Source organism: Mirounga leonina, unplaced genomic scaffold (genome assembly GCF_011800145.1).
Source record: "Mirounga leonina isolate KUSES-001 unplaced genomic scaffold, KU_Mleo_1.0 Mir_171, whole genome shotgun sequence".
NCBI classification, from domain to species: Eukaryota; Metazoa; Chordata; class Mammalia; order Carnivora; family Phocidae; genus Mirounga; species Mirounga leonina.
In genome coordinates this window covers 16941797-16955751 of record NW_023270436.1, presented here as the reverse complement: position 1 = coordinate 16955751, position 13955 = coordinate 16941797, and the positions used below count along the sequence as shown (strand labels likewise).

The following is a 13955-nucleotide window of genomic DNA, read 5'->3' as shown; positions in this document are numbered from 1 at the left end:
CATCTGAGCATGTGTACGTGTGAGCCTGCATGCATGTGCACACACGTGGCTGGAGAATGAGAGCATCCTTCCTGCAGTGCCCAGTGATCACCGCCACCCTGCACTGCCTAGTCTGGTCCAAAAAGAGCTAGAAGGCAGGCAGCCAGCCTTCTCTGAGCACCCACCCAGGTACCAAGATTTCTGACACGCGTTCTCTCACGGAACCCCCAGTCTGTTCTCTTAGGGCAGGTGGGGGCCAGGGAGCTGCGTCACCCCCCTGAAGGCACCCTGCTGGTGGCTGGGGCACCTGGATTCACACCCCGTTCAGCGGGCTGGGGGCAGGTCAGGGTTTTTGGCAGCCACCCTCGTCCCTCCCCCCCAGTCCTCCCAGTGCAGGCCGGAGGACAGCTGCATCTGCCCTGGCCCAGCCGCCTTCCCCACCTCCCCCACTTCCTGGGCGGCCTCATTAGGGATTCTGCTGGTGCCACCAGCTAATTAGTGTCACGTTAATTGAGCATTCAGGAGGCTGCCACCTCCAAGGGCAGAGTGTCAGCAGCAAAGGGGAATTCAGATGCGGACTGCTCCTCCCTGTGGGCTTGGGCCAGGCCCTGTGCTCAGGGACCCCTTGTGCCTTCAATTGCCTGGGACACCCCTCCCCCATTTCAGCAAGGTAACGAGTTTGGTGGCTTCCGGAGCCCGAAGGCAAGGACAAGCAAAATGTGCAACCGCATGAGAAAGAAATGACATTTGCTGAGCACCTACTGTGTGCCTGGCACACCTTTAGTCCTCCTACTCCTCCTAGGGGAAAGCCAGTCAGCTCCATCTTACAGTCCAAAAAAAAAAAAAAAAATCCCAGGTCCCCCAAGGGAACAACTTCTGTAAGAGTGTGTCCACTGGACCGGCAGGAACCTGCCATCAGCTGGATAGTACCTGGAGGGCAGGCATGTGGCCATGGGAGGTGCCTGGGGGCCCACGGAAAACCCCGGAGCCTGGAGCAGGAATTCTGGGCTGGTGTCTGCCCACCGCGCCACCCCCACCCCTGAATCCACCACCATGCCCTCCTCTACCTGCCCCTCGGGGAGCGACTACCACAGGCCTTACAGGGCAGAGTATCGCACGGACTTCGGCCACCTGTGATTTGTCCACCCCTTCTCCCCTCAGAGACGAGAAACTGAGGGTCCCGTTAAGAGGCCTGCCCAAGGTCAGCCCCCGAAAGCGGTAATGCTGCGCGTTGCTCTGCCACGGCCCCACCCCAGCCGGAGTCCTCGCTTTGCATCTGCTCTCCTGCAGAGCCCCCACCCGTCCTCCTGAGCTTCTCCCCTCCTGGCGGGGGGCCGCCAGGGGCCACCAAGTCCCGCTCTCCTGTCTCCCTGTAGCAATATTAAACCCCACTCAAAGGGCTGCTTTTAATTGGCTTAATATACTTATTAATAACCACGTCTCTTTAAGGCACCTGTAAAAGGCCCATAACATTAAACTAATGGCAGGAACAGCTCATCCGCACTTCCAGCCAGCCTTTTAAATCTCCCGACAGGACTCTAATGGGGGCCGTGGGGCAGGGCGGCCCAGCTCGCAGGGTGGGTGCCATGGTTCCTGTGCACGGGAGCCCCTGTTCTCTCTGGCTGCTGACCCCGCAGCCTCCCGGGGGCCTCGGAACAGGGGCGTCACTGGACTCCGCAGCACCTTGCAAGCACCTGCTGTGGTTCCACACTTTTTTTCAAGGGTCAGAGGTGGTGAGAAAGAGTCGGGCTTGCCCTCAGCATTTCACCCAGGAGATAAGGGACAGTTACAGCATGGGGGCCCCAGGACGGGGGAGGGGGTGCAGAGCCCGTCCCCGCAGAGACCCGGAGCATCAGAGGCAGCAGCTTCTTACTCTATTCTCACAGTGCGTAACTCCTGTACGCCAGGCTCTATATGGACGGTTCCACCGGACCCCAGACTCACCAGTCACCACCAGGAGCTGGGGGTTGCAGTGGGCAGAGACGGGGGATTTCCCACCGGGGTGTGGGGGACCGATGGACACAGACCAGATGAGGAGGGTGTCCACAGGTTGTGAGCACAAGGGGGCATCATTCCAGCTGGGCTCTAAAGGACCAGTGGGAATTTGGTTACCAAGGGGAAGCGTGTCAGGGTGAGAGACCTGTCCCGAGCCAGGGCGTCCGTGGTGCGCAGCGACCGAGAGCGGGGGTCCGGGGGACAGATGATGGGGGCTCAGAATCTGGCTCACAAATCTTTTCTGTGCCACCAGAGCTCTTGAACCAGTGGTTCCTCGGGCCACCTCCCACCTGGCAGGTGTACGGTTTGCCCTGCGTGCTGTTCGGAGCACGGCTTTGGGGGTGCGCGCCTCTGGGCCGGGCACAGCCTCCCCACCCACCGCAGTCCCTGCCAGGCCGGTTCCCAGTCCCCCTGTCCTCCAGTACTCAGCAACAACATGCAGGGAGTAGCATTTGCAATCCGCACTTGACACCCTGTTCCCTGAATGTCTCCCCTCCTCTTCTGAAACCCAGGGGACGTCAGAGGGCAGGGCTGGGAGGATCTGGCACCATGCCTGGCCCAGGGCAACGCTCCACCGAGGGTGGCTGTCGGAATGTGAGAGGGGGCCCAGGGACACCGTGGGTGTGTCCAGGGGGTCTGTGGGGAAGGAGGGCTGCAGAGAGAGGTCAGGGTCACATGGCCAAGGCCTCGAATGCCAACCTGAGCGGTTCAGGCTTCACACAAACGGGCTCAGTGGAGGGTGTTACAGAGATGCACCTGGGGGCTTTAGTGAATTCATCACCACCAGCCACCATGGCACCCCGAGGATAGGCCCCTTGATGGCCCTCATAAAAACTCTCCCAAGACCAGCAGCAGCATCCCCATTTTGCCCAAGAGAAAACTGAGGCCCAGAGAGGGGTAGTGGCCTGCCTGAAGCCACACCGTGAGCGGCAGAGCCGGGATTTGAACCCAGACGTCTGTGACTCAGCCCACGCTTGACGCCCCCTCCCCGCCCCGCGCTATGCTGCCTTCTCACAAGGCTGCCAACCCCCCTCCGCGCTCCGCTCAGGAGTAGAGGCAGCCTGACAGTGGCGGGCGCCCAGGCAGGGAGCCAGGGAGGGCCTTGGGCTGCTCAAGGCCAGGGGAAGAGGCGGCAGCTCTGAAGCAGGCGGCATGACGCAGGCATCAAGGGCAGGGCCCTGGGAGGAAGGAGAGCTGCGGGCCTGTCCCCCACCCTAACGCAACACACGGTCCTGGCCAGCCCCTGGCGACTGCAGAAAAGCGCAGAGAATAAAACACCCCCCTCACCAGGCAGGGACACGCTGGCATCTGGGACTTTTCTCTTCAAGTCTTGGCTTGACCCCACCTTCGAGAGGGAAGGAGAGAGACCGAGGGCTCATGGTTACAGCCCCTCTGTAACCTCCTTTCCACAGGCCTGTACTGCACACCTTTGCCCACTTTGTCAGAGCCTTCTAGAACCCGAGTTTTAAGGCCCAGCAAAGCACACTTCTGCTGAGGACCTGCTGGGTACTGTCTCGTGGGGACAGTGAGGACGCTCCCAGGACTTCTTCGTGAGGCCCCTTTATCTGCCCTATTTTCCACCCAGTAGCCTGAGGGATCCCATCAAAACTCAAGGAAGGTCATGTCTCCGCTCTGGTCCCCGCCCTCCAATGCGGAGCAAGAGCCCAGGTCCTCACAGTGCCCAACCCCGCCCACCTTCTACGACACTCTCCTGTAGACTCTGCTTCCCCAGTCCCCTTGGCCTTGGCACTTGCTGTCCCCCGGAGGAGACCGCTCTTCCGTTAGAGAGCCACGTGGCTCTCTCCCTCACTTCGCAGCCTTCCCTCAAAGGCCACGTGATCAGAGACTCCTCCTTCGCTGATCACCGAGTCCACACTAGGCACCCCTCCCCGGGTCTCTCCCTGCCCCCCGTGCCCTGCTGTTTTGCTTACTGTGCTTGCATAACAAACTAACCCTGGATTCAGTGGCCTCCCACAGCCATCTGGTGTGCTCGGAGCACGGACAGGGCACAGTGGGGAGGGCGTGTCAGCTCCGTGACGCTGCCGGGAGCAGGGTCAGGAAGGCCTCTGCTGGCCTGGGAAGACCCGAGCTGGGGGCTGGACTCTTCCGAAGGCTTGCTTCCTATCAGGTGGTGGATGCCGGCGGTCCGCTCAAACCCCCACACGTGGTCTCCATGTGGCCTGGGCTTCCCAGAGCACAGTGGCTGGGTGCCAGGGATGGACACCCTGACAGACCGACACAGAGCCACCTTGGTCTCCGTGCGAAGCCACACTGCCTGTAACCGCCCAGCCAGGACGGCCACCCGGCACCACGCCTGCCACGCTCCCCTCGGCAGAACTGAGTAGCTGAGTTACTTCCCGTTCGAGCGCAGGAAGAGCGACCTCCACTACTTGTGGGAGGAGTTGCCCAAGAATTCGTGGACAGGTTTTAAAACTAGCATGCCCGCTTTGTCCTTGTTGCCGGGGCCTGTGGCTGCCTGACGTGGTTTACAGGATTGTCGCCCTGCTAGACCGTCAGCTCCGTGAGGGCAGAGACTGCTCTCACCGTCGCTGCTTCTCTGAGGCCCTGTACACGGCCCTGTATACGGCCCACATAGGCAAGGGCCTGGAAGCTGGAGGGAGGCTTCGGAGAGGCAGCTCACCACAGGGCTGTCTCCTTGGCTTAGTTCCTCCTGGGACTCGTTCTCCCACGTGTCGTGACTGGCCACGAACAGGGACCCCCAGGCCGGAGGGGTCCGTCCGGACACAGCCTCGTCATCCAGTAAGACATTCCCGGAGACCTACTCTGCGTCCTGTAGACACTTGGGGACACGGCAGTGAACAGGCCAGCTCAGGGAGCCCGAGTCTGCTGGGGCAGAAGGACAAGCCCAGGGCCACCAGGATATGCTGTGGTGCTCGTGGTGGCCATGCCCAGGTGCTGATGGGACCTCCGGGGGGGGGGGGTCCCCTAGTCCAGTTGGAGGTATCAGGGAAGGCAGGGAGGGAGTAGCATCGAAGAGAGGCCCTCGGGTCCCCCAGCAGGCTGCCCCCCCTCGCCTGCCACACGTTAACCCTGTGAGCCCTGCCACCCATCCTTACCACTGGGGACGGCTGGCTCAGCTGGCTCCTTCTGTGAGGCCCTGTCTGTGTCATTACCCTGACCACATGGGGCTGTGTAGCTGGGCTGAACTTGTGGCTGCCCCCCCCATCCAGGGGAGAGTCTAGAGCCCTCACCAAGCTCCAGGGTAGGGGGCCCAGCCTGGCCCAAGTGGCCAGAGACCCCCAAGCCATGGCTGCCATCCCTTGGCAGGAAAGGCTGGGTCTGAGGCACCTAGGGTGGCTCAGGAAAAAGCCCCTCAGGAACAAGGGGTAGAGTAGGAGCTGTAGACTCTCAGGGCCACAGAGACACTGCAGCCAGGCCAGGTTTGAGACAAGGGACTCTGGTCACGTGCAGGGGCGGGTCTACGCCCCCCCCCCTCCCCCGCACTCGCAGTCACAACACTAAAGAACCCTCAGCGCAGGCCCAGGTGAGGTCTGTTGTGGGCTGCCAGCTGGCAGGCTCCAGGAGCGGGCCGAGGGCAGGGGTGACAGCTGCCCGGCCTGCGGCCTCTGGGGGCTCACCTCCCGCCTCTCTGGGTCCCCAGGCTGACTTAAAGGCCCCACCTTGGGATGCAGGTGCGGTGCAGGGGACTTGGAAGGAAGGCAGACTGGGTCTGCAGCTCAGCTCTGCGCCTCTCCCAGTTGTGTGGCCTCCGAGGCTGGGAGCTCCCTTCCTCGTCTGCCAACGGGGGCTGGTGCTAGTTATGTACTGCTGGGTTAACTGGTTGCTTCAGAACTTAGTGGCTTAAGACATCGATAGACCTGTATTCTCTCTCATGGTTCCTGTGAGTCAGGGATTCAGGGGCGGCTTCTTCGCTGGGTAGCTCTGCTCTGTGTCTCCCCTGAGGCTGCAGTCAGGGTGTTGGCTGGTGCTGCACTCATCCAAAGGCCTGACCGGGGCTGGAGGACCTGCTTCCAGAAGGCCACCTCACGTAGCTGTGGGCTGCTCCCAGAGCAAGTGATTCGAGTGGGTGAGGAGGAAGCCCAGTGCGTCCATGACAGTCACACTATGTCTCCTCCCTGGGACCTCAGAGGTCCCACGGGTCGCCTGGCCTGGGAGGAGACTGTACCCAGGGGTGAGTACCAGGTGAGGTGAGGAGGATTGCACAGGAGCATGGTAGATCCTGGAGGCTGCCTGCCAAATGCCACAACTCGTCTCCTTCCTCCTCTGTAAAACGGGGACCCCTCCCAGCTCTCAGAGGGGTCAGGTGCTCCAAACAAGAGACGTCGAGAAAAGCTGTGGGCGCAGAGCCTAGCCCGTACTCAGCGCAGCCAAAGGGCGGCCCCCATCTGCTCCCACAAATGCTGGAGGCCCCAACCCAGCCTCGTGGAGCGCTGCTGACCGGCCGGGGCCCAGACGGGCTCCTCCTCTCAGTGAATGGGAACCAGTAACAGGCAGGACTCTTTTTATCCGCCCCCTCCTCCTCCTTCTTCTTAAAGGTTTTAAACACCTAATTTATTCCATCCATTAGATAGATTTTGTAGATTTAATCATTTTCACAGTTGGTGGCTCATTGGATACTCAAGATAAACTCCAAACGAAAGTATAATGGTGAGGACAAATGAGTTTTCACACCACAATGGCAGAAACCTGCTTGGGAAGAGGGTTTAAGAGGAACAAAAATACACACAGATGTAATTTTTTTCCCCGGCAGCTGCTTTTGCTGACTATAGTAGGTTACCACAGTTAATTTCACCAGTTTTGTTCATCTGTAAAATTGCATAAAAGTGACATTTTTGTGCTCATTATAGCAACTGCTGATTTATGGCTGGTAAATGAAGAGCTGGTCCCTTTTTTGCGGGACTCTCCGAGCGGCGCTAAGTGCCCATGAAATTGCTTGTATAATGTAGTTTAAATCCAATCTCGGAGAAAGATTCCCCCGTTGGCCAAAGTGACATTTCCATTCTCCACACCGAGTTTATTTTAGGCCACTTGGGGGGGGCTGCCCCAGGCAGGGTCAGGATGGAGGCCTGTGGCGTGACAGGGGTCAGCTCCACCTGCCCAGCCCGGATGGAGGGGCACTGGCCCAGTCTCTTTGGGATGCTGAGGGCTGCCTACCTCTTCCCTCCCTGCTGCCCTGCCCAGGTCAGACCACATTCCTGCACCTCAGGGCAGAGCGAGATGACCTTTCTAACACACATGCCTGCCCCTACCCCTCCCCTGCATAACACCTGGGACAGGGCTTCTCCAACACTCTTGTGGAGGAGGCAGTCCTGTGCACTGTAGGATGTCCCGGGGCATCCCTGGCCACTACCCACTGGACACCAGTCGCTGGGGTGGAGGCTTCCCCAACCCAAGTGTGAGTGCCAAATGCATCACCAGACTGGTCAATGTGCCCTGGGGTTGGGGGGAGCGGAGAACCACTGCCCTACAGTGAAGAGGCCCCTCTGCACCAGCCCGATGCCCTCCCAGGCCGCCTCTCACGCACAATTGTCTGCCCTGGGCTTCTGCTCTCATTCTGAATTACTTACACTTCCCCCTCGGGACAGGCTTCCTCACCTCTGGACCTTTGCCTGTGCTGTTTCTTCTGCCTGAAATCTGTTTCTCTGCTCCCTCCTCACCCCTTTCAAGATCATTGCCTTAACTGGGATGCTCTTTCTTCTAGAAAGCTGTCTCGCTTTCCAGAGTCTGCCTGAGTGAGGCCCCCCTGCATCCCAAAATGCCTTGCCTCCCTATCACAGCACATACCTTGCTCAGATTGGCTGTGAGCCCAACAAGGGGATTGGGGGTGAGCCTCGGGAAGGATGGGATGTGGGGTGAAGCCTTCCAACGGATGGGGAGGAGGCCTGAGGAAGGTGGTGGGGTCAGCACTCCACCCCAGCCACCATGCCAGGCCCACCTGTGCTGGTCAGGAGGAAGGGCAGCCCGAGCCCCTGCCCCTTCCTCCCCAGGAAGGCCCTTATCCCAGGCAGATGCAGAGGGTATTACCACTCCCGCGTAGAGAGCACCTGCTTCCGCTAAAGCCACCCCACCACACACAACTCATTACAACTCACAGCCACCCTGGGAGGCAGTGTCCCTGGCAGCATCACCCCCATTTTACCGATGAGGAAACCGAGGCTCAGAGTGAGGAAGCCTCATTCTCAAGTACCCCCCAAGAGTCACTGGTGGGCCCCAGGGGTGCTCATGGGGCAGGAGGAAGGCAGTGTGCCATGGAGACCTTGAGGGGTCCCCTTGCCCCCTCCCGGACCCAGAGAGGTCACCCCCTCCCAGCACCGACTGCATGCCTCACACCCTCTGCTCAGCCCCTTGGCACAGTCATTCCTCCAAGCCACCCTGCAGGACTGGTACAGTCATGATCCCCATTCCACAGGTGGGGAAACTGAGGCTCAGCCAGGCAAGCCATTTGCCCACAGCCACAAAGCCCCACAAGCAGACAGGATTCTACCCAGCCAGCTGGTTCTAAAGCCCAGGGTCTTCCCAGCTAGCTGATGGAGGCCCCTGCTCCTTTCCCCACCCAGGGACAGTCCTGGGCAGCACCGAGGAATGTCTCAGGCCCAGGGAGGGGCCTGGGATGGGAGACGGGGGGTCCGCCCACAGCAACCCGCCTCCCCCATGGAAGGGGCCAGTTGTGCCACCAAGAGTGGGACAGTCAGCCTGTCACACAAAGTGCACCGTTCAGCGCCATGCTGACAGCGTGCAGAGAAGGCAGTGGTGACAGGCAGACTCGGGGAGGGGCTGGGCAGCCGGGGCCCGAGCACGGGCGTGGGAGCAGCCGGTGGAAGCCAACAGAGCAGCTCCTGCCTGCACCACGTTCCCCCGCTCCAGGCCTTGGGCTCCATTCACGGAGCAGCACGCTTAACCGTCCCGCAGAGTTCGGCAGGCCCTCATCGCCCCATTTTACAGGTGAGGAAAGGGAGGCACAGAGAGGATGATGAAGAAATAGGAGGAATGGCCTCCCAGCGGTGTGGTGTTAAGGCAGGTGACACCAAGCATCACTGAGCATGTGGAGCCCCCAGAACTCCTGTGCTCTGCGGGGGTGGGGGGGAGAGCCTGGCACATTCTCTTTGGCAAACTGCGGGCATTTTCTCCTAGAGCTGCATCTTCACCTGCCCCGAATCCCCCTGCTAGGCATAGTCCCAACAGAAGTCCCTGGATAACGTGGGCATGAGGACGTGTGGTGCTAAGTGTATCAGCCCCAACGCCATCAGCAGTAGCAAGGATGAGTACATTGTGATGTCGCGTCCCACACGAGGACCACGGAGCAGTGAGAAAGCACGAACCACGCCCCCCCGCCCCCGGGGGGATCCCACAAGCCACCCTAAGTGGCAGAGGCCGATGCCGGCGGGGTCGCATGGCAGGATTCCATCCTCCCTGTACAGACACTGCCGTCAGACGTCAGGACAGCTGTGCGCTCGGGCGGGGACGCAGGGGGCTCTGGGGGACAGGCAGCGTCCCTTCGCTCGGGCACACGGGTGTTACAGGAGCGCGCTCCGTCCGTGAAAGTTCAGCTTACAAAACGCGTGGCTTCCTTCCCCTACTTGACACCAGATCCGGAGCTTCGGAGCGTAGAAGGAACGAAGTGGAGGAGCCCGGGGCTGGGTGGGGAACCGACGGAGGGAGGGGCAGAGTGAGCCCCGCTCCCCTGCAGCGGGCGGCGGCGGGGCTGCGGCCTCCCGGGTCGGGTCACGGGGGCGGCTCTCACCTGTGCCTTCCTCTCCGACCTGTCCCCGCAGGCGAGACGGCGGCCAGCTCCATGCATTCGTCCCGCTACCCGAGCCCGGCCGAGCTGGACGCCTACGCCGAGAAGGTGGCCAACAGCCCGCTGTCCATCAAGATCTTCCCCACCAACATCCGGGTGCCGCAGCACAAGCACCTCGGCCGCACCGTCAACGGCTATGACATGAGCGGCCAGCGCTACAGCCCGTACCCGCAGCACGCCGCCGGCTACCAGGGCCTGCTGGCCATCGTCAAGGCCGCCGTCTCCTCCTCGGGCCCCGCCGCAGCCGCCGGGCCCGCCAAAAGCGTGCTCAAGAGCGCCGAGGGCAAGCGGACCAAGCTGTCGCCGGCCGCCGTGCAGGTGGGCATCGCGCCCTACCCGGCGCCCAGCACTCTGGGGCCCCTGGCCTACCCCAAGCCCCCCGAGGGGCCCGCCCCGCCGCCCGGCCTGCCCGCGGCCGCCGCCACCGCCGCCTCCGTCATCCCGCTGCCCGGCCGCGGCCTGCCCCTGCCGCCTTCCAACCTGCCCTCCATCCACAGCATCCTCTACCAGCTCAACCAGCAGTGCCAGGCCCCGGGCGCCGCGCCCGCCGCCTGCCAGGCCGTAGCCGGTCCCCGCCCCAGCCCGGCCAAGCACGGCCCCGTGCCCGGCTTCCCCGGCATGGCCTACTCGGCCGCTGCCGGCCTGCCCGACTGCAGGAAGGGCGCCGAGCTGGGCCAGGGGAGCACGGCGGCCTTGACGTTGGCTGGGGCCACCAAGCCTGCAGGGTACGCGGACGGGGGCCTGGATTACCTGCTGTGGCCGCAGAAGCCGCCCCCACCGCCACCCCAGCCGCTGCGGGCCTACAGTGGCGGCACGGTGGCCAGCAAGTCCCCCGAGGCGTGCGGGGGGCGGGTGTATGAGCGGGCCGGCGGGTCGCCCCTCAACTGCGGCATGGGGCTGCCCACCGGCTTCACCGTGGGCCAGTACTTCGCCGCCCCCTGGAACAGCGTGCTGGTGACCCCCACCAGCGACTGCTACAACCCGGCGGCGGCGGCGGCAGTCACCGAGCTGGGGCCGGGGGCGGCCCGGGAGCTGGCGGGGCCCCCCGTGGAGGCCCTCTCGGGCTTGCCCAGCAAGAGCGTGTGCAACACGGCAGCGCTGAGCAGCAGCCTGCAGTCGCTGGAGTATCTCATCAATGACATCCGGCCGCCCTGCATCAAGGAGCAGATGCTGGGCAAGGGCTATGAGACAGTGGCCGTGCCCCGGCTGCTCGACCACCAGCACGCCCACATCCGCCTGCCCGTCTACAGATAAGGCCTGCGCGGCGGCCGCACGGACAGACGGACAGGGTGCCGGGCGGGGAGGCAGGCCGCGGAGCAGGGTGGGCGGTGCCTGGGGGCACCCGGCCTCGCCCCGCGCCCGGGTGCCCGTGGAGGCCCACAGGGAAGCCAGGCTGGCTGCTGCCGTGCAGCCACCTGATGGGGAGTAGCAGGGCGACCTGGCTCCCCCAGGCACCCCCCCCCCACCATCGGCTGCCCTAGGACACGGGGAGGGCCCAGGGCAGCCGCAGACGGCCACCCCGTTCTCCCTCCAAGCTGGCAGAGGCAGGGAGAGAGAAACCACTTTAAAACAGGAATGGTTCTTTCTGGCTTTCCCAGGAGAGGAGCTCAGGCCAGGGTGGGATAAAGGAGGAAATGTGACGGTCTAGAGTCAGGGTGGGGTCAGAGCAGCCCCCCGGGGGTCAGACATCTCCTCCCCACCCCCCCATGAGCTCCCCGGTCTCCTGGAAAAGGAGCAGAGAAGGGGCATAGGAGGTCACAGGGCCTACAGTGTCCCCCACTGGCCAATCCAGGTGAAGACCACTCTAATAGAGGCTCCAAGGACTACCAGTCCCCCCTGCTCCTCCCTCCTCCTCTAGGTTCTCCTTCCCCTCCTCCCGTTCCTTCCCAACACAGAATTGTACCCCCATCCCCACTCTCTCCAAACCCTGTACTACCACCTTCCCCCTTCTCTCCACATCTTACAGGGCTGCTGGACACAGTTGTACAGGCTGTGCACTGCACAAGGGCACCTCGTCCAAGGAGACACCATTTGCATCTAGACTTGTATATTTATTATGGCAATTTTCCGAATCTTGAGGAAGGGGCGCCATTTTCCCTATTCGCACAAAGGCACCACCGGGGCTAACAGTGGGCCTGCTATCTTAGACACCAGAGGGACCCTACCCTCCCTTCTTCAGGGGTTTCCCTAGGAGCCAGCGAGGAGGCGACCTACTGGTTTTAGTTGGAAGACCCAATCCAACTCCCTTCCTGCAAGCTGCCCTCCAAGGCCTGCCGCGCACCATCAGGGGTCCGGGGGGGAGGCAGGCAGGGATCCCCCCTTCCCCGTTATGTCCCCAAGGCCCAAATTCCCCGAGCCCTGGCCCCTCTGGCACTCCGGAAGCGGTACTGTATCTCTCCAAGGCCTGTTCAAGCACTAAGTGCATTTACAAATCTCTGAGAATGTTTTTTTTTTATACTAAAATTGACCATTATATTCTACTGTGAGAAGTGCAGTCTGCACTATATTGTTTTAAAAACGAAGAGAAAGAAAAAAGAAGGAAAACACAGATGGTGTCTCAGCTGTGGAATTTTGTAGCTCTTGTTTTGTTCTTCCTTCCCTCCCTCCCTTAGGAGTAAAATGGGCCGTCTCCTCCCCTGCTGACCGGGCGCGGAGCCCTGAGGAAGCAGGCCAGGAGCCTCCTGGCACCCACAGCGCTGGGCATTCTGTGGGTCATTTACTTCTCCAGCTCTTTAGGGGTGGACGCTGTCATGTACCCTGTTTGTGTCCGCTGGGTCACAGCCAGCGATGGATCTGCAGAGTGACTGAGGCAGAACCAAGCCCGGGCCCCGTGGCTCGTTCCCTGAATGGTGCGGAGGTGGTCTGGGGATGGTGCCCCCCCCCCCGCATCACTACATTCCTTCCCAGCTTCTCCTCTGTGCCTGACCTCCTCCAAGCTTCCGTGGGGGGCAGTGCGGCTGCGGGCAGGCCAAAGTGGCTGGGCAGCCCCAGCACACACCCACCCCAGGCCTGGGTGCCGAGGAGGGGGCGGATCTGCAGGCGACCACCCAGGATGCTCAGCATTTAGCAGGCACTTCATTTGTGCTGGACCTTTTCATATAGACCACATCTCCCTGGAGCCTCACCACATCCTTGCAAGGTAATAAGTGTTCCAGGAAGAAACTGAGGCTCAGAGATGTGAAGTGACCTGCCTAAGGTCACACGGCAAGTCTGAAAAATTGGGGTTTGAACCCCATGGCATGGACTCTTTTTCACATCCTGTCTCTGCCTTATCCCCTGGCACGGGAGCCTGCCATCTGGCCTGGGGGGACCTGGAGAGCCCCTAGTTTGACGCAGTCCTCCCCGCCCATGCACAGAGCCCTACCTGAGTGCCAGGTGCCAGGCCCTTCCGAACTAGGTCAATGAACCAAGCATAGCACGCCTCACACCCTGCGGAGCAGCCCAGGGGTTGTGCCGGGTGATGAGCTGACCCAAGTCAGCGCTTCACAAAAGGCCGCCGGGGGTGACCAGAAGTGGTATGTAAGCGGCAGCTGACAAAGCGCTTTTCTGACCCCCCAAAACAGCCTCACACCTGCACCATCAGATGTGTGACGAAATCATCCCCGTTTTACAGATGAGAACACAGAACCTGAGAGCGGCCACAAGGACGGTAAGAAGGAGCCAGGTTCTGGCATCAGGACCCACACCCTGGCTCAGGCCGCCTCCAGACCCCCCAGATCTCTCCCGCAGCGTCCACCCTCACACGGAGCTGAAGCCCGCCTGCGGCCCCATAGCACCCCAGGAGGGCCCTGGAGGCAGGCAGCCCAGGAGGCCCAGCCTCCCGCGTGAACTAGAAGCAGGTGGGAATCAAGGCTTTGCTACCTGGAGTGACCCTGAACCGGACAGGGAATTTGAGGACATAACAGCACGGGGCAGAAACTTGGGGGAGGGGCAGAGCAGCGGGGTCTAGAGCCAGGTTTAGGGCTGGGCGGTGGCCTGTGGCCCAGCTGTTCCCACCAACGTGGTCTCTGGGTAGCCCAGGTCCCCATGTCCCGGGCCCACTGCCAGGCCCACCCCCACTGGGGCATCGGGGGAGCGCAAGGAGGCAAGACTGGAGCAACCCTCTAGGCCAGGTTCCCCTCATTTGGAGATGCGGGCTGAAGACGGACCTGCCTCTGCTCCGGGAAAACCTCACCCTCTGTGGGCTGGGTCGGCGGGTCCA

At 61.8% G+C, this 13955-nt stretch overlaps 1 protein-coding gene across 1 annotated transcript in view; it reads left to right on the top strand.

Annotated features, from left to right (window-relative positions):
• FAM222A (family with sequence similarity 222 member A) overlaps positions 1-12630 on the top strand; it is a 54180-nt gene extending 41550 nt beyond the window's left edge. Inside the window, exon 3 of the mRNA XM_035017185.1 lies at positions 9729-12630. Coding sequence (XP_034873076.1) covers positions 9729-11008 — 1280 coding nt within the window. The 3' untranslated portion in view covers positions 11009-12630. The remainder of the gene's footprint in view (positions 1-9728) is intronic.
• The last annotated feature ends 1325 nt before the right edge of the window (positions 12631-13955 follow it).